Here is a 25416-nt window from a genome sequence, read left to right as displayed (position 1 = left end):
AAATACCTAATAGGTTTCATGAAATGGAGATTATTGGAGTTTGATCATCTTCCCAGGGCTGTATATAGTAGTGTAATACAGTATGTGTAAATATGTGGGGTTTTTTTTGCAAACTTTAATTGATTTTCAGCAACATTTAAGGGCAAATCTGAAAAACAAGTAAAAAAGAGGTGCTCATATCTTTTAAGGTTGAGATGATTTATAGGGGTGTAAGGAATAATGTATCCATGAATCGTAACATTTATATATATATATCGTAATAATAATATAATATATTTTATATAGCGCCTTTCATAGTGGACCACCATCACAAAGCGCTTTACAGAGGTAGGCTGTGAACTGTGAATTATATGCAGAGTCACTTACAATAGACCAAAGGCACAACGTAGCACATTGTAGTTCAACCGGTGATCCTTGAATCAAGAAATGCAGTGCAGGGCATGAAGTTAAGGTCATGAAGGGCAAAAACATTGGCCGTGAAGATTCAAGGGCTCCAAGGCAGTTCTAGGGGGCAAAAAAGCAAAACATAAATTCAGTAAAACAATGGCATAGTAAAACAATGGCAACAGTAATAGATTGTGATAATGAGTCATTTTCTTGCAGAATGAGATTCATGAGAAATCAGTTGAGTTGTGAGAATGGGCCAGCTGACGCTGAGCAAGTTTGTGTATGAGTTGTAGATCAGATGTGCTGGTGCTGACAGACACTGGCGGCAATGAGTAACAAGGCAGAAACCACTGCTCACTAAGAAGAACATGAAAGCTCATCTCAAGTTTGCCAAAAAGCACAAGGATGATCCTCAAGAGTTTTGGAACATTGTTCTGTGGACAGATGAGTCAAAGTGGAACTTTTTGGCCAACATGGCCCCGTGATGTCTGGCGAAAACCAAACACTGCATTCCACAGTGAGAACCTCATACCAACAGTCAAGCATGGTGGTGGTAGTGTCATGATTTGGGGATGCTTTGCTGCATCAGGACCTGGACGACTTGCCATCATTGAAGGAACCATGAATTCAGCTCTGTATCAGAGAATTCTACAGGAGAATGTCAGGCCATCCGTCCGTGAGCTGAAGCTGAAGCACAACTGGGTCATGCAGCAAGACAATGATCCCAAACACACAAGCAAGTCTACATTAGAATGGTTGAAGAACAAGAAATTAAAAATTTTGGATTGGCCTAGATAAAGTCCAGACCTAAACCCCATTGAGATGTTGTGGCAGGACCTGAAACAAGCAGTTTATGCTCGAAAACCCACAAATGTCACTGAGATGAAGCAGTTCTGCATGAAAGAGTGGGCCAAAATGCCTCCACGGCGCTATGAGAGACTGATCAATAACTACAGGAAGAGTTTGGTTGCAGTTATTGCTGCTAAAGGTGGCGTAACCAGTTATTGAGTCTAACGGGGCGATTACTTTTGCACACAGGGGCATTGGGTGTTGCATAACTTTCTTTAATAAATAAATTAAATAAGTATAAAAATTTTGTGTTATTTGTTCACTCAGGGTCCCTTTGATCTAATATTAGATTTTGGTTGAAGAAATGATAACATTCAGTGTCAAAAAAATGCAAAATGTAGAAAATCAGACGGGGCAAATACTTTTTCACGGTACTGAACATTGGATTGTGACCTGCATATCATGATGTATATATATTTGATTGTGACCTGCAGATCATGACATATATTGGATTGTGACCTGCAGATGTTGATATATATATTTGATTGTGACCTGCAGATCATGATATATATTTGATTGTGACCTGCAGATCATGCTATATATTTGATTGTGACCTGATACATGGTACATTTCGTATTGTGACATGAGTGTATCATTACACCCCTAATGATTTTAATGTCTTTTCACTTCAAAATTGTTATATGTGAAATACTGTAGAGCTATAATAACTGATAAGTACTGGAATTCACCATTCATAAACGGAAATATTGTGAACTTACAGTTACAATTGATTACTGGTTTGTTCATTGTGTAACTACAGGAATTTGACCACTTTGAAATATCTGTATATTAAAATCATTTGGTCATATCTTGCCACTTGTGGTACAGTAATTTGCATTCTTTTTTTTTTTTTTAGTCTTATCCACTAGATTACTAGATAATGCTTGAATGAACACCTCCATGCTTTATTTAATTTTCTGTTGTTTAAGAAGTTAGTTGGTTAGTTGCCAGATACCTTCATCTTTAACCATGTGTTATTTAAATACTGCCTTGTGCATTAGAACACTTTATGAGGTTTGAGAATCTGTACATGAGCCATCTGTTACATATTTAAAGTTAATAGTCAGTGGATGCATAACTATATTAGACATCCAGACTACCTATACAAGCACATTTATATCTCAAGTGCCGAGGTTCCCAGAGTCAGCTAAATGAAGTGATGATACAGCAGCATGCACAGACGCTCACATTAAACAATTACTCTTCACACGACACCTTTGCCTTAAAATGGCAGGACAAGCATGAATGAAGCTTTCTATAACAAGCTTCATCAAAGAAAAAAATATATAAAATAGTCATGAATATGATTTTATTGAAGGTACGAGCACCTTTATTAAAGTATGTGAACATTTGAAGTGTTTTGTTATTGTCAAAACATTTTCATTGTTTTCTTATTATGAATAATTTTATCATTTTAAATGGTTATAAAATGTATGTGACAAAAATGCACCTTGGCAACATAATGGAATAAAAAAGTATAAACATGATGTGATAGTTAACATTTTCACCAAAAATATTGCAGTGCGAACATTTAGATTTCCATTTTTTTAATTGTATTGATCACCAAAAAAGAACCGCAATCAAGGTTGGGTCATTGGTGGTCAGAATTATATATTTTTTGTTTGTTTGTTTGTTTTAAAAATAACATATTAAACTACAGCTATTGGTACTGTGTTTGTGTTTTTTGGGGGGGTTATATTATATTCAAATGGCTTTTTACAAATTAAAAAAACAAATTTATAATACAATGGAGACATTGTAGTCGATTTGGCTATAAATCAATTTAACAACTTTCTCAGAAAAAATGGAGGTGTACACCAGAAATACCTGAAGACACCAATTCTTCAAAAAGGGGTAATTATGTGGAATTACTATCTCTGATTTGGGACTACGACAGCATGTTAAGCAATCACTTGTTAACATTCACAGTATTCTCGGGTACCTGTAACAAGACAAGGTTCTGATAGATTCAGAAGCACAAGGAAGCCAAGTACAAAGCTATGTACACAACCAATGTTCTCTGAAAATGTGTTACGTTTACTAAAATAAAAATTATAATAAAAATGCTTTTAAAAAGACCAAATTCCCATTGGCTTCTTTTGATTTATTAGTATTAAATTAAATTGATTGACAGTTCTAGTTCAAACTGATTAATAAAACCCAACTTGATTTTTTTCTGTTTTAAATCTAAATATAGTAGTACATGCCAAAGTCACTATAGCTAACCCCCATGGGACCTCGAGAAATGTTTGTTATAGCGGGGTGTTCACTATAATAAGGTATTTTTCTGTATCAGAATAATGACAAAAACGCTGGTACAGGCACACAGGATTTATTAAACTCAAAAGAGAAAGTAAACAAACGGGTCGTGTGACGCTGCCAACGATGATAAAGCACAGAGGACACATACAGAAGACTGTGGAAAAGGCAAAATAAAACACCAAAACTACAACTAAAAGGCGCCACACAAGGCGAGCACTAGCCTTACTTAACGAGGCATCCCGCTCCAGGAACCTGCTACACCTGATTGAGGACTGGCACAGCCAATCACTCGCTGCCCTTCCTCTCAACCAAACCTAGCAGGCAGCAAGTCTCAGTTGAGTGCCTGTGTGCAAACAATCATTTGATCAAACATAACAACTCCAAAAAGCATGTGAAACAAAACCATTTCCACATATAAATTACACCAACACTAATTTCTCCTTGTGCAGTGCAATCGCCGTGCTACAGGTATGTTTAAAAGAAAACAGTAAAGAAATGAAAAAGGAAAGAATGTACACTTACATGCTGAATACAGCAATCACATGTCCTTTCTCTTGAAAAAACTATCCAGTGTAGATTGCTCTTCACACACGTTGCGTGGTTGCAGTTTGTGTGAAGATGATGGACGGGCAACGATTGCATTCATCATGCATGTTCGTACTACAATAGGTCATCTTTGAATTAGTCAACCATGGTCTTTGTTTTCACTGAGAGAATAACACATTTGACACGGGAGAAAGTTCAGTGTCAGTCAGTACTGAGATCCTTGTATCCTGGTTGATCATGTATTTGATTATTCTAATAGGGCTAATTTGCATTGAACAAATTGGTTCTTTCTGTTGGGATCGTTAAAAGTGGGTGTTCGTTATAGTGAAGTTAGCCTATAGCATTTTTCCGGTTTGTCCGACAGTACTCCAAGGTGCTCTTATTATTTTTTGAGAAGTTTTTTTTTGTTTGTTTTTTTAATTTGGAATCATTAATTATTTTTTCTCATTTTCTCCCCAATCTGGAAAACCAATTACTATTATTTTTTTATTTCAACCCGGTTCACTGCTGCCACCCCTGTGTTGACTTGGGAGAGATGAAGATGGACACACGCATCCTCCGAAACGTGCAGTCAACCGCCAGCTACTTATTTCACTCTGCAGGCCTTCCATGCAGCCACCTCAGAGCTACAGCATTGGAGGACCACGCAGCTCTGAGCGGCTTACAGGCAAGCCCGCAGGCACCAGCCCAGTCTACTGGGGTCGCTAGTGCGCGGTGAGCCGACGACACCCTGGCCGACCTAAGCCCTCCCCACCTGGGCGGCGCTCGGCCAATTGTGCGCCACACCTGGGAAGTCCCATCCACGGTCGGCAGTGGAAAAGCCTGGACTTGATCCGGCGATCTCTGGGCTATAGGGCGCATCCTACACTCCATGTGGAGTGCCTTTACCGAATGCACCACTCAGGAGCCCCCTTTTTCTGGGAAGTTTTGACTTACCCATTCTTCAATGTTATTAAAAAGCTTGAAATTTGGTTTAAACAACATTTTGTTACAAATAAAACTGGTGGAGTGATATTATATGATTTGTTTTTGTGAAGTGGTTACAAATATTCTAAAGGCATATACTAGGGATTGTTTCCCTCTAGCTCAGCCAATCAGAGTGCAGGGAACCTTTTCCCTTGAAGTATAAAAGCAATTATACAATTAAAGCGATTCAGGAAAGCATGTACAGGCTTGTCTATAATTGACTTGCATGGTTCCTGGTTTTTGTCTGGTTCCACTAAAGAAGCCTGTACCTTGAAAAGCATGTGCCTGAATTTGATTTTGACTTTAAAGCAAACTTTTGTTAGAACGTAAATTAGAGTAGAGCATTCAGGGTTATTTAAAAATCATAGATATAAGTAAAAAACGAATGTGGTCTGTAAAAGATTATACATCACTGTCACTTCTCACTTCTTTTTTTTTTTTTTTTTTTGTACATAGACTCTACTCCTAACCACCCATCCCAGACAACACCAGTGCAAAAGAAAATCCCAAGTACCTCATCCCGACAGAAGGACAAAGTGAATAAAAGAAATGAGAGAGGAGAGACTCCGTTGCATATGGCAGCCATCCGAGGAGATACAAAGCAAGTTAAAGAACTTATCAGCCTTGGTGCAGATGTAAATGTTAAAGATTTTGCAGGTAGGAAAACAAATTATGTATATAATTATGTAGGTCAAAGTCGTTGGGCCCTCCTAAATAATGATTACAGGTAAATAATGTGTTTACCTGAAAATGTATTCTTCCCATTGAATTATAGACACAGTCTATGACATAGCAGACAAAAAAAATTCTGGTTTGAAATATATTTGCTTGTTTAATTTCATAATGTGGCTGTTTTCTTCTTTGTAATACACCAAAACACATTTAATGTATTTTATTTTGTTCCATGAATGGAAGACGAGCTGGGTTAAACGTACTGGTAAGACATACTGCTGGTAAAATCTCTGTGTGCTTCTCAGTAGTGAATTTGAAATAGAAAATGTATACTTGTGATCTTAATTATCTTGATAAATGTAAGGTTTTCATGATGTAGAGTAGGGATGGGTCGGTATACCTGTTTTTCGGTTTACCGCGGTTTAGATACATTACGGTATTAATACCGTTGCTTTTATTCTACATCGCAGTTATCGTAATTCCTTTTACAACGGTTAACACATTTTTCATCTACAAACACACTTCTTCAAAATCAAACGATGGTACTTGCAGCCTTAGCAAAGTGTCGAGGAAGATCTTTTTGTGAACTGATACTGTATTTTGATAATAGTTTTGAAGGAAACTGTCAACGACACAGAATACGTGTTTTAATTGCTGCGTTCTGTTACCCAAAGCTTGCTGCGCCGTCTGCTCTTGGCTGCTGTCTTTCTGATGTCACACACAGCTTTTAGAGAAACGCCTTCTCCAAACCTTGCAGCGGCGTACACTTTCAACATGCTATATTTACATTTGTCTGGATTATCTATAGTCAGTTTAATATAATTGATTAACATTAACTTTATTTTAAAATTATACATCACTTCTTACGGATTTAGTACATTATGTTTGTTTAAATAATTGATATATTTTTTTAACATAGCATTGACAAGGCTGTTCACGGCTTCATTGTATAATGATAAAATGTTGTTCGCCTCCGCTAACAAGTTGGCAGCAGTGGTTTTAGTGGTTATTTGCATTATGATTAGCAGGTCACTTGTGATCTTTGCATCGTCCCATTGGTTCACAGCCGCAGACAGCCTCCCGCAGGAACATTTCTGCACAGATTTCTGTGGGTGTTGAGTGAAGTCTACAGCGCATCTCCGCGACTCTGTGCAGCACTGTGCAGAACTGTGGAAATCTGTGCTATAAGAACACGACCAATATCTCAATTAAAATTAGCATAGACCCGCGACTGCAGCAGGATAACCTACTTATTATCAACTTAGTTTTATTTAAACAAGTTGTGACGGTATTCCAATATTGTTAGGTAAGCAAATAAATCAATTTTTTTTTTTTTTTTTTTTTTTTTTTTTTTTTTTTTTTTTTTACAAACTCCACATAATCATTGGAAGCTTACTTGTGCAATGTTATAACTAACGTGTAGCTTCAAATCCAATAACACATTTTAGTATTAATACTTTTTTCTATACATATTTTATATATGAAAAAATAAACAACTTATCTCTGCTCTTAAATAATAAACTGTGGTACATGTTTGTGTTTTTATCAATAAGACCGATCATTTCCCAATTCTATATAAAATCAGCTAAACAGAGTATTTATTTATTTAATTTTATAGGTTAAAATGTTTTAACAAACTACAGCACCATGTCATTTTAAGCTAATAATAGATCTTAATACTGTTATAGTATTACAATGACAGTGTACAACTTTATTTTTTTATTTTTTTATTCATATTGTATTTATAAAAGAGAAACGTACCAAGTTATTTGGCATAGTAAAATATTAAATACCAAACGATTAAATCATTCCATGAAAGGAAGTGTAATTTGTTGGTTTTATTTTTGTGAATTACGGTAATTTAAGTCTTCATTTAAGCCTTTACTTGATAACTTGCATGATGTGCTGTATACCGTGATATTACGGTTACCACGGTATTTTTTTTTTTTAAAGGTTATCATACCATACAAATTTTATACCGTCCCATCCCTAATGTAGAGGGTGATTTTTAGAAAGTTGGCCAGTACAACATGGCACAGCAGCAGATGTAGTGATCATTCCGATGATGGCCTGATTGCATCCTGCAAGTCTTTTTAAATTTCAGTTTAAATAAACCTATTCTTATCAGGATGTAATTGGGTTGTATATGTATGTTATAATTGCCTGTTAAATTCGTAATATTGACTTTATACGTCTTGTCTTATACTTCACTGTAAAATTTTGTAATATTGATTGCTGTATTTATTTTGGAACAATCAATATTATTTTTTCACTTGTTTGCATGTTTCGTACACTAAGAACCTGTAATCTTTACTTTAAACAAAATAATGAACAAGAGAATGACTAAAGTCAACTATTACCCATTGTTGCATTACTGGATTTTCTCTTTTGAAAGTACTCTAACCATACCCTTGCATAACTCAGTGTTCCATCTGGAGGCACAAATATAATAATTGCAGTCTAGAAGAGTATTACATTGCGGAACTTGTAACCTGACTTGAACACAGCAAAAAAAAAAAAAAAAAAATACATTATATATATATATATATATATATATATATATATATATATATATATATATATATATAATATATATATATGGGGGTAATAGAAGGTTTGAGGCATTGCCTTACAGAAGTCCCCATTTTTTCCAAGCCTAGTGCACAGTGGTATTAGTTAATTTGCATAACTAGTAAAAAATTATCTGAAGTCATGCAAACCTGTGTCATTATACTTGTTTGTATCTGCTAATAGGTCTTGGAAAGCTCTTACACAGAAAATGCTAGTTAATAAATGTTTCTTTGCAGTTGCTGTGGTGTATGTGGTTCAAAATGCATTTTTATTTTATTTTATTAGGTTTATTTACTTATTTAAAGTTTTATGATTTTTTTTTTTTATTTATTTTTTATTTTTTAATATCCTCAGGCTGGACTCCACTCCATGAAGCGTGTAACCTGGGCTATTATGATGTTGCCAAAGTCTTGATAGCAGCAGGAGCTGAAGTGAACACACAAGGTCTGGACGATGATACACCTTTGCATGACGCTGCGAGCAGTGGACACAGAGATGTATGTACTGCCAACCATTCATATTGCAGATCACCAGTAATGCTGAGAGTTTAATCATTCTAGAAGTTAAGTTAAGTCTTAAAATGAGATTCATTTCTTTAAACAAAAAACTTAGCTAACAAGTGTTATTGTGGACTGATATTTAAAAAGTCAGCTCACCAAACCAGCTCACTAAACATACTGGCATACTAGGTTAATCCAAAAAAAAAAAAAAAAAATTAAATTTTTTTTTTCTCAGCAGATATTACATGAAATCAGAACCAGACTTTTAAAAATGCGTTAATTTCACAACAACAAAAGCCCTCATCTATACAATTGAGTACCACTCAATACCATGTAATATTTTTCAATATTACAACAGCAAGCGAACATTCAAAGCGGAGATTAAATGTTTAAGAGATACAAATGGCAAAATCGTAGATGAAGAAAAAAAAATAGCAAATATATTAAATGATTACTTTTCACAAGTTTTTACAAAGGAAGATACTGACAACATGCCCCACATGTCATCCAGTTCCTATCCAGTTTTAAATAACTTTAGCATAACTGAGGCAGAAGTGTTAAAGGGACTAGGAGCTCTTAAAATAAACAAATCCCCTTGGCCGGATGAGATCCTCCCAGTAGTACTCAAAGAAATGAAAGAAGTAATTTACAAACCGCTAACCAAGATCATGCAGCAGTCTCTTGACACAGGGGTGGTACTGACAGACTGGAAAATTGCAAACGTAATACTGATCCACAAAAAGGGAAACAAAACTGAACCAGGTAACTACAGACCAGTAAGCCTGACTTCTATTATATGCAAACTTATGGAAACTATAATAAGATCCAAAATGGAAAATTACCTATATGGTAACAGGGTCCTGGGAGACAGTCAACATGGTTTTAGGAAAGGGAGATCGTGTCTAACTAACTTGCTTGATTTTTTTGAGGATGCAACATCGATAATGGATAATTGCAAAGCATATGACATGGTTTATTTAGATTTCCAGAAAGCTTTTGACAAAGTACCGCACAAAAGATTAATTCTCAAACTGAACGCAGTTGGGATTCAAGGAAACACATGTACATGGATTAGGGAGTGGTTAACATGTAGAAAACAGAAAGTACTGATTAGAGGAAAAACCTCAGAATGGAGTGTGGTAACCAGCGGTGTACCACAGGGATCAGTATTAGGTCCTCTGCTATTCCTAATCTACATTAATGATTTAGATTCTGGTATAGTAAGCAAACTTGTTAAATTTGCAGACGACACAAAAGTAGGAGGAGTGGCAAACACTGTTGCAGCAGCAAAGGTCATTCAAAATGATCTAGACAAGATTCAGAACTGGGCAGACACATGGCAAATGACATTTAATAGAGAAAAGTGTAAGGTACTGCACGCAGGAAATAAAAATGTACATTATAAATATCATATGGGAGATACTGAAATTGGAGAAGGAATCTATGAAAAAGATCTAGGAGTTTTTGTTGACTCAGAAATGTCTTCATCTAGACAATGTGGGGAAGCTATAAAAAAGGCTAACAAGATGCTTGGATACATTGTGAAAAGTGTTGAATTTAAATCAAGGGAAGTAATGTTAAAACTGTACAATGCACTAGTAAGACCTCATCTTGAATATTGTGTGCAGTTCTGGTCACCTCGCTATAAAAAAGATATTGCTGCTCTAGAAAGAGTGCAAAGAAGAGCGACCAGAATTATTCCGGGCTTAAAAGGCATGTCATATGCAGACAGGCTAAAAGAATTGAATCTGTTCAGTCTTGAACAAAGAAGACTACGTGGCGACCTAATTCAAGCATTCGAAATTCTAAAAGGTATTGACAGTGTCGACCCAAGGGACTTTTTCAGCCTGAAAAAAGAAACAAGGACCAGGGGTCACAAATGGAGTTTAGACAAAGGGGCATTCAGAACAGAAAATAGGAGACACTTTTTTACACAGAGAATTGTGAGGGTCTGGAATCAACTCCCCAGTAATGTTGTTGAAGCTGACACCCTGGGATCCTTCAAAAAGCTGCTTGATGAGATTTTGGGATCAATAAGCTACTAACAACCAAACAAGCAAGATGGGCCGAATGGCCTCCTCTCATTTGTAAACTTTCTTATGTTCTTATGTTCTAATAGTAGTAAGCTTCCAAATTTAGTGATCTTTTATAACCCTTTTTGCAGCAAATTTTTCTTTCTCCCAGGGCACTGACATTTTTACTGTCGTACTGCCATGAGGTGCAGTAAACAGACACAAAACATTCTAATGAAACTAGCTAATCACTCTGAATGAATGATCTATATATTGGTTTTTGTTTGTCAAGTTTAATCAGAGATTAAATGTTCCCCTGGCCTACAATTCCACAATTCATTGTAGAGATGACACATTTTTATGGAAAATCGTGGCATGAAATCGAATACGAGTTTGTACTGTAGATGAACCAGGGAACACTTTGTTTTAAAGTAAGGCTGTTTCTTGTATTTATTGTGTTGGCAACCATTATATCTGCTGCAGTTTTGTTGAACTAGAAACAAACCTATATTTGCAGTGAAACCAATTTTTTTTTTATAAAAAAAAAAGTTTTTTTTATGTTTATTTTTTCCATACATTTGAAAGACAACATCTACAATAAGAAACCTAATACCTGTTTCGTTTGTTTGTTTGTTTGATCCTTCTTAGATTGTCAAGCTGCTTCTCTGCCATGGAGGAAATGCCTTCCAGGCCAATAACCGTGGAGAGAGGCCAGTGGATGTTGCAGACACAGAAGAGCTGGAGCAGCTACTGAAAGGGGAGATGCCTCTCTGTGATGATGAAGACAGCTCTTCAGGTAGATAACCCCAGTAATTATAATCTTCCCTGAGGCTGTGGAAATCGCATAAATGTTCTTTAAAATTCACGGTAGTCATGGGTAAAGTATCTTATTTCACGGAATGTGCACGGAACAATTTTATAAATTATGTGTCATTTCGTGCCACACCCCTTGACACGACACTTTCCCTGTGTGGCAAAGTGCCCCGCCCCTGGGCTATTTATTTGTGCTGTATGTTGCATTAGTGTGTTAATGTTGGTGTATTGTAGTTGGTACACGGGATAATATGGGTTATGAACACAAGTGATTTAAATGTATATTTGTATTTAGGCATTAGGATTGCACAGCACTTCACGTGCAGGTAAAATGTAATAATATGTGAGCACGGGGAATTGCACTAAGAAATTCACGTGCAGTTGTACCAAGATTCCATTTGAATGATTGATTAGCAATCGAGTCTCGGTACAGCTGCATAAAAGCAGCATGTTTTCACGCACTCAGGGTTGTGTGTTCGTGAGTGGAAAACAGGTGTGGAGAGGAGGTAAAAACTAAAGATCAACAATTGCTATGTGCTGGCTTACAACCAGCACGATACTTGTTTGTTCGTCCACCGTTTGTCTGTCTGTCTGTTCATTTTGGCTACTGTGCCATTTTATTTTACAAAGTGTTTTTCGTTTGTTCAACCTTTTATTTTCTGTTTATTGATTAAACTGCGCAACAGCGCAATTCACATTTCACCTGGCAGTACTGAGTGTTTCTTCCGGATCTGACGTCACCACACACTCCATCCTGTTACACTCTGTCAGTGTCAGCCTGGCTGTCTCCTCCCTCTGTCACTAACTCCTCTGAGTCTAATCTTTCCATTTCCTCACCCCCGTTTACATCTTCCAGCCCTGCTACATTTTCCTCAGTAAATCCCTCAAATTCCTCATCACTGTCACTATCCCAGTTAAACAAAAACAAATCTCCGCTCTTTCTTATATCTCGGTCTCTTTCAATTTTTCAATCGCCAACTACAACTCTCGTCTTTCAGATCATGACATTGCTATACATGTTCTACAAACAAAATGCAAACAAGACTTTGACATGTATTTTTATGAATGTGCAACATTTTATACCTTGCAACAAGCATTTGATTAGACAGAAAATGAAAAATAAAAAAACGATCAACGTGAGTGCTGGTGAGCGACTTTAGTCGCTGCGGACACTGAGAGAGTTAAGAATATTGTAAAAATCTCTGTATTTCATAAGTACATATTCATAAGTAAGGCCCTATGTAAATCACGATTTCACGGGCTGCGCGGAAATCGTTATTTACACAGGGCCTAACTTATGAATCTGTATTTGTAGTTTGAGTAGTGGGGTTCTGAAAAATATAGCATTACATGTCCCCCCACGTGTTGCTACAACTGTTTTTTCTTTTTCTTTTCATGTTAACATCCTGACAACCTTTTACATGTGTAACTTTAAAGTCTGTTTCAAGTTTTTTTCAAAATATCCGCTCTAGTGCACTGGGGTTTGAGATCTGTCCTCTAAATCACTGCAGGAAGAGCGATTTAAAAAAAAAAAAAAAAAACATAAGTGCTCTGGCTTTTCTGTTCTGTACCACATCATGGATCATTACTGCTGTTACCTGTTTGACAGTGTGAACAATAATCCTTACATTGTCAGTAAACAAAAAAGAGTTTTGAAAGAAGTTGTCAAGATGTTAACAGTGAAAATAAAAATTACAGGTACGTTATTTAAACAGTTGTAGCAACATGTGGGGATATGTAACGTTATATTTTTCGGAACCCCGCTACTTAATCTTTAAGGAGAGGTTACTGTCATTAACACACTGCTCAAGTCCTGAAACTGAAGCTTGGGTTAAAGCCTAATTTTTCTTTGATTTCCATCCTTGTAGAATCTGAAGACCCACTTTCAGTTAACCCTTCCAGTGTGGATGATAATATGGAGGACTCTGAAGGTGAAAAGGACTCAGAAAACAAACAGCTGACCCCAACCAAAGCCTCCATATCTGGCCTGGATGAGTATGAGTTCAAAGACGATGAGGAAGAGGAGGACTTAAGCAAAGCACTGAACAACCGGCATATTCTTAGGAGAGAGCTCAGACAGTGGGAGAAGGGAGAAAAAGAGAGGAATCATTTTCTTGCTAAGCAGGAAAGGACAGATCAGCAAAATACCTGCAAGTCAAAAAAGCAGAAAACCTCCAGAGTGCTTATCTGCTGCTCTGAGAGCTCAGATAATGATGATGATGATGATGATGATGATGATGATGATGATGATGATGATGATGATGATGGTGATGCACCACCGCAGGAGAGGAAGGTCTCATCTCCAACTTGTTCCCTTGCAGCTGCAACAGAGGGTCACAAAACTGAAATAAAAACTAAGAAAGAGATCAGCCGAACAGCTGAGCATAAAGAGAAGGGGAAGGTGAAAACAAAGTTTAATAATCTGAGTAAAAACACAGAGAACCAAGAGCTGAAAGACGATGGCAAAGAAAGTACTAAGATGACATTTTGTTCTTCTGCAGCCGGACTGGAAACTTCAGAGCGGACAAAAGAGGAGGATTCTTTTAAAATGTCTTTTAGCCCAAAGGATGACTCTTCAGTTCATCTTCACCATCTCCCATCAGTAAAATCTCCCAAGATTAATCCCAATTTATCTGACAAACAATCTTCTCCCCTAAAACAGGAAAATGTATGCTTGCTCCCCGGAGGTTCAGAAGTGTCTTCACAGACAGGAACTGTCCCATATGACCCCTGTACAGACACAGAGAACACCATTGAAAGTTCAACCAGCAAAGGGTTTAAGCACAAAGAGAAAAGCAAGCACCACCAGAAAGTAGATGAAGATGGAGTAGATGAAGAGGTTGAAATCTCCAGTCCGAGGAAAGAGGATGACCTGGGGACTTGCTTTGCCAGTTTGGAGGGAGCCTTACGAAAGACTGATAAAGATGGAAAAGTGATCAAAAAGCATAAATTAAAACACAAGGACAAAGGAAAAGACAAGCACAGAAAAGAACATGAGGGGGAAAAGGACAAGCACAGACAGAGAGACAGTCACAAAGAAGCACCACAGAACCTGGAATTTGATCGGGAATTCTGGAAAGAGAACTTTTTCAAGAGTGATGAAAACGATGATCTGTTGCCAGGGAAAACCGAAACCAGTCGGACAATTTCTTCAGAAAAGCTGTCCGAGAAGTCTGTCAAAGAAGAGAGATCTGTGAAAGAAAAGCATCTTGGCAAAGAGAAGAGGTCTAAAGAGGAACGAGATAAATCTAAAAAGGACAAGAAAGAAAACTTTTCTAAAGAAGAAAAGGGGAAGGATTTGAACAAGAATGAGCAGGAGGAAAGAACAGATGACCCTGCTGTAGACAGGGAGTCTGAGGACCGTCCACATGGGGGTGCTGCTATTAAGGAGGAACTGGCAGAGCAGCCCTTTACAGAGAAGGAAACCAATCATGAACAACATGACCCACAGGAAAAAGGCATGAAAGAAAAAACTGAGAAAAGATCCCTAGTAAAGGAAAAAGATGCAGAAAAGATGGACAAACATTCTGACAAAGAGAAAAAAATAAAAAATGAACACAACCTCTTTGATAAAGCTGAATCATATGATTGCACAGACAGATGGAAAGAGAGTGAAAAAACAAGCTTCTCACATGAACCAAAAACCCACAAGGACAGTGAAAAGCAGAAAGCTGTTTTGTCTGTCAGAAAGCCAGAAGACCACAAAAAAAACAAAGACAAGCCTGAAAAAAAGCATGAAAAGGAAAAGACAGAAAGAGAGCGGTATTTGGATGAAAACAAGGACAAAGAAAAAAGTATAGAGAAGAAAGGGAAGCCCATGGAAAAGGGGTGTGATTTAAGCAAACTAGACCGAGTGAAAGAAAAGGAGAAAGACAATGAGAGAGAGAAAAAAAAGAAGGAAAAAATCAAAGATGTAACCTCTTCTTCAAACATGAAAGTAATTATAGAAGAGAAAAAAGGCATTGTGACAGAGAGCAGTAAGGTATCACATGATAAGGCATTTTCCTCAAAGGATAAAGAAAAAGATGTGTTGAAAACCCCTGAAAAAGACAGAAGGGAAAAAGACAGAGAGATTGACCGCTACAGGGACAAACACAAGGACAAGACTCAACCTAATAAAACCAACAAAGCAAAGACCAATGAAGTAGAGGCTGATAAGATTAAACCTAAACCCTCACCTGCTGCCAAGGACACTCGACCAAAGGAGAAAAGGCTGGTCAACGATGATCTTATGCAGACAAGTTTTGAGAGAATGCTGAGTCTCAAAGATCGTGAGATCGAACAGTGGCATCGGAAACACAAAGAAAAGATTAAGCAAAAGGAAAGGGAAAGGTTGAAGCACAGGCCAGGGTTAGAGCTCAGCAAACTGAAAAATAAAGAGGGACTAAAGAACTTGCCAACAGAATCATACAGTAATAAAGAGCTTCTACGTTCTAAAAGCTCAGAAGTGTCCGAAGCTCACAGACGAGAGAAGCTGTTAAAAGATCCCACAAACACAAGGTCTTTTTCCTTGGATGCAAAACATTTGCCAAGTGTCGGAAAAATTGCTCATGGTCTTGATAATAGCTTGACTCGCTCTCCCAGGCCAGAAACTGAAAAATCAGGAGTTATTTCTAGATCAGTGTCCATGGTTTCAGTGGCCAGTTCAGAGGATTCCTTCCAGACTGCAGTAACAACACCTAGGCCAGTAACTGAGTATGATTCTGATTTTACACTTGATGGTTCAGACTCACAAATGTCCTTCTCACAGTCTCAGTTTGTGCCCACTGCCAAATCGCCTATTATTCATGAAAGAGACGCTGAAAGTTTATTTGACATATCTCATCGCGTCAAACCCCCACTGTCCAGCAAACAGCCTCCATCTTACTTAAGATCGATTTCTAATGAGGATGCTAAGCCCACTGCTCCTGACTGCAGAAAGCTTGGTGAGGAACGCAGGTATAGTGTACCAACACCTGCTTATAAAGAACATTTAAGACTTTCTGTAGTAGAAAGCAGCCTGACCCCAACACAAGAAAACCAAAACAGTTTCTCTGCAGTGCCTCCAAGTCTTAGCACCACCACTTGTACAACAGATGCACCAACTGTTGCTAGTGAAGAAAGCTCATGCATGACTGTTCCAAGCTGTTGGGCTTCCCTTCCAGTGTCTCCCATGCCAAGCAGGAACAAGCACAATGATTGTATTGCACTGCAGAGTAGTCCACTGCATGTAAACCATCCAGAAATACAATCGGAGAGTTATCACTTAACCGATAAAGCATTGGAAAAAAATAATAAAACTCTAGGAACCCCAGATAAGGAAGCTGAAAAGCCATGTGAGAAATTATCATCAGAATGTACAAAAAAGGAAAGCTCAACCCCTTTAGTGAATGCATTGGAAATGTTATCTTCTCAGTTGTCCTTACCATTGCTTCCAAAGGCATCGTCTGAAAGTAGTAGTAACACATGTGAAGCATATGAACTAACTTCCAGCATCCAGAGAGATGAGATGCCCCAGAAAACAGACCAGGGCCAAGCTTCATTTTCTGAGGAAAAAGGCACTACTTGTGTTCATCCTGATGTTGGTGCACTGTTAAGTACAAATTACAAAATTGAGGAGCAAAATGTAGAAGCAGTATCGAGCGATTTGTCTGAAAGCGTAATACCATGTTGTCCGAATAGCCCTGAACAAACTACCGATCCTTCATGTACCACTGAGCAACGAGTAAGCAATACCAACACAGAACGTTCTGTGCAGAAAATAAGTACATGCTGTGATGAGTTAAAAAATACTGAAGAAACTGACTTGGAGACAGATAATGCCACTGGTAGGGTGGAATCTAAATCAGGTATTGCAGAACAAACTGTTCTTGAAAGCTCAGGTACTTCTGAGTCAGAAAACTCTGAATTTGCTCTGCCTAAGTCCCCAGCTGTTATTGAGGCTACTTACTTAAGCCTGGAGGATAAAGTAGGGAAACATATTGATGCAGAAAGCATGGAAAACAAACTTTCACAAGAAATGCAAGACCCTCCAAAACCACCTTCAGATAGTGCTGCCCAACCACATCTTGTGCCTGACGTGAAGACAGAATTAATTGAGCAGATGGTGGTAGACCTAGAAATGGCTGATGACAAACTAGAACAGCAGGATGCTTCTCAAAGAGTCACCAGAACTGAAACAAATTCACAAGCCGGCATGATAAAAGCAGCCTCAGTTGGTTGCCCACAAATATCTGATACAGATGGTGATTCATCAGCTTCCATCAAAGCAAAAATAAGGTTAACGGAGGACGAGGACACTCAGGTACATCACCCACGAAAGAGGAAGATGTCGAGAGTGTCACAGCCTGTTCAAGCAAACCCTACAGTGCAGCACGCTAAAGAGAAGACCCAGCAATCTCTTGCAGATGTTGTAGACTCAATAAAGCTGGATGAGATTCAGCCATACCAATCAGAGAGGGCCAACCCTTACTATGAGTTCTTGCACATCCGAAAGAAGATTGAAGAGAAGCGGAAAGTGTTGAGCAGTGTTATCCCACAACCACCACAGTATTATGATGAATATGTTACTTTCAATGGATCATATCTCCTAGATGGAAATCCTTTGAGTAAACTTTGTATACCAACAGTAAGTTTTTGTATTTCATTTTAAACATAATATATGTTTTAAACATATATAAACTGTATTAAATATATTCACAAAAGTAAGTTCTAAACATGTGATTTTATTATTATTTATTATTATTATTATTATTATTATTATTATTATTATTATTATTATTATTATAGTACTATAACTCTTGAATTGTGTGAAATGACATGCAATTATTGAATACTATAAAAATACAATTAAAAAAAAGGTTGGGTAGTAGTATTATCACAAAAGTAACACATCTCAGTTGTGTGGTAAACACACAGTGACATCAGCAATCATGGGAAATTAAATTTAAGGTGACATGGCAATATTAACTTTTAATGTAACATATGCTTCCTTGTAATTCAAAAGTAACCTGTACTACTCCTATCAAAGTCTAGTAATACCACATTAAATCACTTTTATGTTAACCTCAGGTGCCACCTAAAGTGTTTATTTTCATGTGTTTACCATTGCTTTTTGTATTATTTTGTATAGATAACACCTCCTCCTTCATTGCCTGAACCCCTAAAAGAAATGTTCAAACAACAGGAGGTTGTTCGAATGAAGCTGCGTTTGCAACACAGTATTGAACGGGTAAGAACAGTCACTTTTAGTGCTGTGGCTAATGATCTGATTATAGTATATTGAATAGATATAAATATGTTTTAGTGTATATTTGGAAGTAAACGTATCTAGCAAGTAAGGAAAATCTTATTGCTGAAATGCTCAGTTGATGTTCTTTTCTCCATGAGTGATTAACCCTTCATTGCACATTTAAAGGCAGCGATTGACATGGCATTATGGGGACAGTTAGTTTCATATAGGATTTGAATACAACATCATAACCAGGGTTAGGGCTGCAATGATTATCACTGCCGCATTGTATTAACCTCTGGCCATATCAATAATAGACTAGTTGCAAAAGAGATTTATATAACAAATTGACTATTTTCCAATTTTAGGAAAAACTCATAGTGTCAAATGAGCAGGAGGTTTTGCGTGTCCATTATCGTGCAGCTAGAACCCTGGCCAACCAGACTCTACCATTTAGTGCCTGCACTGTTCTTCTGGATGCAGAGGTTTACAGCATGCCTCAGGACTCTCAGGTATGAAACATTTCAAATGTGCAAGTACTTTGATTTCATTTATTTGTGAAGTCTGGGAGGCAGCTTGGCCTGTTGCGGTAGTTTAAAAAGTATTACATTACTTTTTTTTCTTTTGTTAGACTGATGACAGCAAAATATCAGTGAGGGATCGGTTCAATGCTCGTCAGTTTATGTCTTGGTTACATGATGTTGATGGCAAGTTTGATAAGCTTAAGGTAAGTAATCCTTGCAATTGTTTAAATCTTTATAAAATGTATACAGTACATCATTTTATAACAAAATAAGTGCATTAATACATTTCTGATAGCATAACTATATTTACATTTTAAATGTTTCCTGTTCAATAATTGTGTCTTGCCACAAGACTTTATTTATTTGATAGAGTGTGAGATAAATATATAATGTACATAGTTACTGCATTCAGTACAACCAGTATCTCAAATTAACATTTTGTTTGAGTGGGAGAGGACAGCATTGTTTTGGGCATGGTGTATTAGCTGTACAAGTTTTATGATATAGTCAGTGATTTACACCTTGGTTTCCAATCCTGGTCCTTGGACCCACTGTGTCTGCTGGTTTTCATTCCAACTGAGCTCTCAATTACTTAATTAAACCCTTAATTGAACCGAATTTGCTTAATTAGACCTTTTTTTTTACTTGTTTTCAGCTCTTAAACAATTGCAGAGGTCTAGCTACTTATAAAATGGTATAGCTAACTTGAAATCTGCTTTAAGAGCTAAACACAGTTAAAAGGGTCTAATTAAGCAACTTATCAGTTCAATTAAGGGTCTAGTTAAGGAACTGAGAGCTCAGTTGGAATGAAAACTGGTCCCTAGGACCAGGATTGGGAAACCCTGATCTACGAAATGTTACCATAAAATGTATTTCATTTATCTGTAATCTATCCACTGGAACAATTCTCAGGTTATATTGTCATGTCTGGTCAACTAAGTGTTGTTTTTAATTATTTTATGTGGGGATGTATAAGTAATTTCCAGACCCCAGTGAGTAGTTTGACTGCAGGAATGTAGTATTTTACAGTATAAAAGCTTCAGGATTTGTAGAATGAATAATCTTTGTGTTCCATCTGACACTGTAGGCACATTTTCAGTACCATCATAGGGAGCTATAAATGATGATGGCAATTCCCCAGTTCATGTGCATTTAGATGTAAACAACAATCATTTAATTGCATGATACACCTTTCTTTTACAGCTTGTTGGAAAATTGTGCCAGTCATTTTTTGTTTTGTTTTATGGGGTTATGGCTCAATGGTTCAGCCTGGAGCAAACACTGGGGCTTTACTGAACTGAAGCAATAATACAAGTGTTTTGTCATTTTTCAATATTTCTGATTGTGCTGATAAGACATCAGTCAGTAATATTAACAAGCATTCTTTTGTTTTGTTTAAAAAGACATGTCTTCTGATGAGACAGCAGCATGAAGCAGCAGCACTGAATGCAGTGCAGAGGCTAGAGTGGCAGCTCAAACTACAAGAACTTGATCCTGCAACATACAAATCTGTCAGCATCTTCGAGATCCCAGAGTTTTATGTCCCACTGGTTGACGTCAATGATGACTTTGAGTTGGCACCCATATGACCTGTGTCTTTTGTTCCATGGGGTTTCACTCAAACAAAGCATCCATGAGCAACGGTGTAAGAAAAATGCTACCCTTAACACCAAGCATTGTACAAAGGAATACAATTCCCAATTCAAGAGCACTTAACACATCCTAGACTGTTGATTCTTGAGGAGGGTGAGAGTTTATGTGGATACTGAATATGGGGTTCATGTCCTAAACTAAAAAACAGAAGTCCAGTTTTCCCATCACACTGTTTTAATTCTTGATGGTGGACGTATATTGTGGGTGTCTAGACAATGTCCAATTAAAACAGTATAATGATACGATAATAGAGTTCGAGCTTGCTGTTCTAAGGAACAGGCACTTACTACAAGGGACTGGGAGTTTGTGCTTGCAGCGCTGGAAGCTGCTGAATGACACAGAAAAGAAGAATGGATGTGTTCTGCAACATGAAAGTATGCATACATATCTATAAGAAGATAACTTGGTACAAAGGCTGCTTTGTGGGATACCTTTCCTCTATAAAATGTGGTTCTGTACTGCCACAGAAGTTATTAAAATGAACTAAAAAATAAGTTAGATTTCACATTTAGTGAAGGTTTTCTTACAGACAGCTCTTATATTTATTGTGTTACTAATTTATTTTATATATAATTGTGCATTTGTAAATAACCATGTAATTAATTGTTTTTAACTTGTAAAAAAAAGAAAATGAGATGAAATAGATATTTTGATTGTAAAAGTGTTTTGATGGGCGAAAGTAAAGTTTTACATTGAGTGGCTTGTTCTTGGCTAATTCTAAAGCATGTGTTGGCTTTTTACTTGTTCCATTACTGCAGATGTTTTATATTTGTGATGTGTATGCTGTGCATGCATTACTGGTTTCTGTCTACAGAACTGTACTGTAGACTATAATGAGGTTTCGAAAACTGTAGTTCCATTCGTGTTTGCCATTTGTTTTGTCATGTGCATCACAAACTGCAGTTTCATTTTCAATGTATGTATGTTGACTAACACACATTTAAAAAAAAAAACATGTAAAATGTTGCTTCCTCATTTGAAAAATGTTACTTATGTTACTGACATGGAATCGCAACAAAATCTATTTTTTCAACACAATGCCTTTGAACGATGGTTCTCAGATGATATATTGTCTATTTTAATATTTACTTGTTAAATGGCATGTACATATTTGTAATATATTGTTGAATACATTTTACTGGTCCTGTATATTCAGTATTAATTGTTTTTTTTTTTTTTAATGTTGGTGTATTCAATTTTTACAGTACCTAAAATCATTGGGGTTGCCTTTACATTAATCACAGTAAGCACACTGGTAAGTGCACACGTACATATTGTCAGAAAATTTAAAACGTGTAATTCAATTTATTACTTCACTGACAAAGTAGAATTATATATTCAGTAGTAATTTGTTGTTTGTTTAAAACAAATAACATCAACTAACTTGCAGTGGAGAAATATAAGTTGGTTGTAGTAGTTCACCAAATGTAGATTCTACAGAAAAACAAAATCATAAATATATTTAAATATTTAAAACAAAATCATAAATATATTTAAAAACAGTAATTGATCAGCCAGTAGATGGCAATATAGACCAGAATGCAAACACTGACACCTAGTTGGAATAAAACAGAATTTGTGAATTGGTGCTAATTTCCAGAGTGGCCAGCAATTCTAACATGGCTAATGTCACGCTGTGCTCAAGGTGCAACCCGGAAGTAGACAGTGTGAAAGAATTACCTGGTCTCTTTTTAATATGTTTAAAAAAAAAAAAAAACTGAATTAAGTTGAATATTTTACATGAAATTTAAATATAAATATATAATTAGTCAATTTCAGTAGGAATCAGGTATTGGAGACCCAGAATTAAAACAGCTGCTCCAGGGTTTAGTCAAATTTAAAGATCAGCATGTAGGTGAAGCTAATTTGTGCAACACAGTCCTAAAAGCTAATCTTTTGCTCCCTTGGTGTTATGGTACTAATTCGCTACAAAATGTCATATTGTTATGCTTCTAACACGACTGTCACCAGCAGAAAAGTGACGAAACAACCACTTCATAATTTTTTATTATATACATTGCAAAAAGCTACGATAAGACAATGTTCAGCTTGCAACACAAACTCACAAAACTAAGCAAATTGAGTTTATGTTTTTACTCTACAGCATCCTAACTGAGACACGTTCTACCTAGTCATTGCAGAATAGGCTGGGTGTGGTCTCAGCAGTTACACGTGGGTACCAGTTGGTCTGCATCCATACGAGTGCTGAATAAAAGAGCCTGATCGTTTGTACAGCGGTATGCGTGCTGTGCTTTAGTGCGAGAGGTCCCGCGCCCGCGCTGTGTGTGGATTACCTCACTCTGTGCGATAAGCCTATCCGCGGGAACCGAGGCACGCTACAATATATTGAAAAAAAGCTTTATAGATCATAAAGGGACTATAGGTTTTACACATTTTTAGGCACCCCTAACAGAAAGTACACATCACAGAGTTAAGCACTTCTCCAGTTACAGAGACAATATGCATGGCTCCATGTTTACCGAATTCCTTGTTTTTAACTGCTTTGAAACCCTTTGTTTAATATCTCAAATGCCGTATTTATAATGGGACCTTCGACGCAGCGTTCTTTAGAGGCGCTACCACTCCTCTTAAATCTCTCTAGCTTTTCGTTGGAACTCTCGAATCTGTTTCCAGTAATCGAATACAGAGTTATTTCTAACATGTCTTTGGTATTGGGTGGGGTGCTGTGCGCCGTTCCTTTCATTGCATTTGGCACCTTCACGTTCGGGCTCTTCCATTCCTCTGTTTCTAGGTTAAACAATTAGACATCTGTTTCTTTAAGCAAAAAAAAAAAAGAAAACAAAAAACATTCCAGGGCGGTGCTAAATACGTTATCCATTCCAGCTGTTTCAAATGGAATGTTCTGAACATATGTTCTTAATTGACTGCAAAATCGGTACTAACTAATGTAGTACTGTATGAAAATAATGTTTTTGACTAGCATCTATTTATTTTAAATGCCCCCCACCCCCACCCCCTGATAGCAGCATTATAATACAATTATATACAAAAAAAAAAAAAAAATGCTAGCTGTACAATGCTCTACAAAGTTACAGATGCAAGACCTCAGCAGCATCCACAACCAAAATCACAAAATCAAATTTTCAAATCCCACATCCATTATAAAGACTTCCGTACATAAGTGCTCTTCACGAGAAATTCCATGGTTTAAACAGTAGTAAACAGTAATAATAATATATAGAGATATATTATATATATATATTATATATATCTATATCTTGTGTGTGTGTGTGTGTGTGTGTGTGTGTGTGTGTGTGTCGTGTATGCTTCTAAGAAATTTCTAAAATGTGGAAATTTGCTAAAGTATACACAACATGGCCATGCTTAATTTGCTGAAATGATCCAGCGATCATTAAATTTTAATTTTAAAGAAAACATCTTCTTGTGTTATCATTTCACCAGAAAGAAATGAGAAACGTGCAAATTAGGTGCAGATGAGGGTATTGACTCTGCTAACACTTGTATAGTTTTTTTTTTTGTTTGTTTTGTTTTTTTCTTACCAGAAAACTCACAGAAAACTAAACAAAGATCGTCTCTAGGGACATGTAAACAGTATCGCGAACAGTGACAAAGCAATACAATGTAGGCAGTGTGTTTGATTTTGTTATCAGTGTTTTAAGTTGTCTTAACGTGTTTGATGGCTTTGTTGATCTAGTTAGATCAAAGCAAATCTACCAACATTTCCTAAAGAGTAAGTGTGAAGTGACTGCGAAAATAAGCCATTTGAGAAAATTGACACCAGACCAGATATATATATATATATATATATATATATATATATATATATATATATATATATATATATATATATATATATATATATATATATATATATATAATCTTCTTATGTACATAGGTCCTACACATTTCCAAAGGTTATAATGGTTACCAAATAATTGTTATTTAGCGTCGGACATTAAGTATGCCTAGTAGTAACTAAATTGCTCCTTGTCAAAACCAAAAACCAGAAACAAAAAAAAACAAACTAAATAAACAACAACAAAAAGATTATTCTTTTAGTATTTGCTGTGTTTTTAGAGTAGGGCTCCTAAAATTCGGAAAGGTCGCGAATCTAAGTTTAATTTAATTTAAGATGCTTAATGTAGCCTTTCATTGTTTACGTCATATAAGATACAATTACTCCTGGAAGTAAAATCTACATAAGAGTACAATATTGCTTACATTAACAAGAAGCATCGCGACTTAGTCTTCGGGGGGGGGGGGGGGCTTCAAATGCATGAACAATTTAAACTGTTTATTGTAAGAATTCCTCTTATCTGTTTCAAACTGAGCACTGAAGCATTCTGAAGTATGTGGGGAGTTGATGTTTAGGTTCCAAGAAAGAAAAAAAAGAGGCACAGCTTGTCCTCGGCCCCACCCCCACTGCAGCTGATAGAAACGTTTCTCACCTGGAATTGCTGGCAGCCCTG

General features: G+C 36.7%; 1 protein-coding gene across 3 annotated transcripts in view; it reads left to right on the top strand.

The window, feature by feature from the left end:
- Nucleotides 1-22108, top strand: part of LOC121314470 (ankyrin repeat domain-containing protein 12-like) — an 81032-nt gene extending 58924 nt beyond the window's left edge. For all 3 annotated transcript variants that reach the window (XM_041247782.1, XM_041247780.1, XM_041247781.1), the window contains 8 exons: nt 5467-5667; nt 8608-8750; nt 11414-11561; nt 13447-18185; nt 18690-18788; nt 19157-19300; nt 19420-19515; nt 20716-22108. In XM_041247782.1, the coding sequence (XP_041103716.1) occupies nt 5467-5667; nt 8608-8750; nt 11414-11561; nt 13447-18185; nt 18690-18788; nt 19157-19300; nt 19420-19515; nt 20716-20901 (5756 nt within the window). In that variant the 3' untranslated portion in view covers nt 20902-22108. The remainder of the gene's footprint in view (nt 1-5466; nt 5668-8607; nt 8751-11413; nt 11562-13446; nt 18186-18689; nt 18789-19156; nt 19301-19419; nt 19516-20715) is intronic.
- Nucleotides 22109-25416: the final 3308 nt, after the last annotated feature.

Source organism: Polyodon spathula, chromosome 4 (genome assembly GCF_017654505.1).
Source record: "Polyodon spathula isolate WHYD16114869_AA chromosome 4, ASM1765450v1, whole genome shotgun sequence".
In the NCBI taxonomy this organism is placed as follows: domain Eukaryota; kingdom Metazoa; phylum Chordata; class Actinopteri; order Acipenseriformes; family Polyodontidae; genus Polyodon; species Polyodon spathula.
This window is presented reverse-complemented; position numbering and strand designations above follow the sequence as displayed.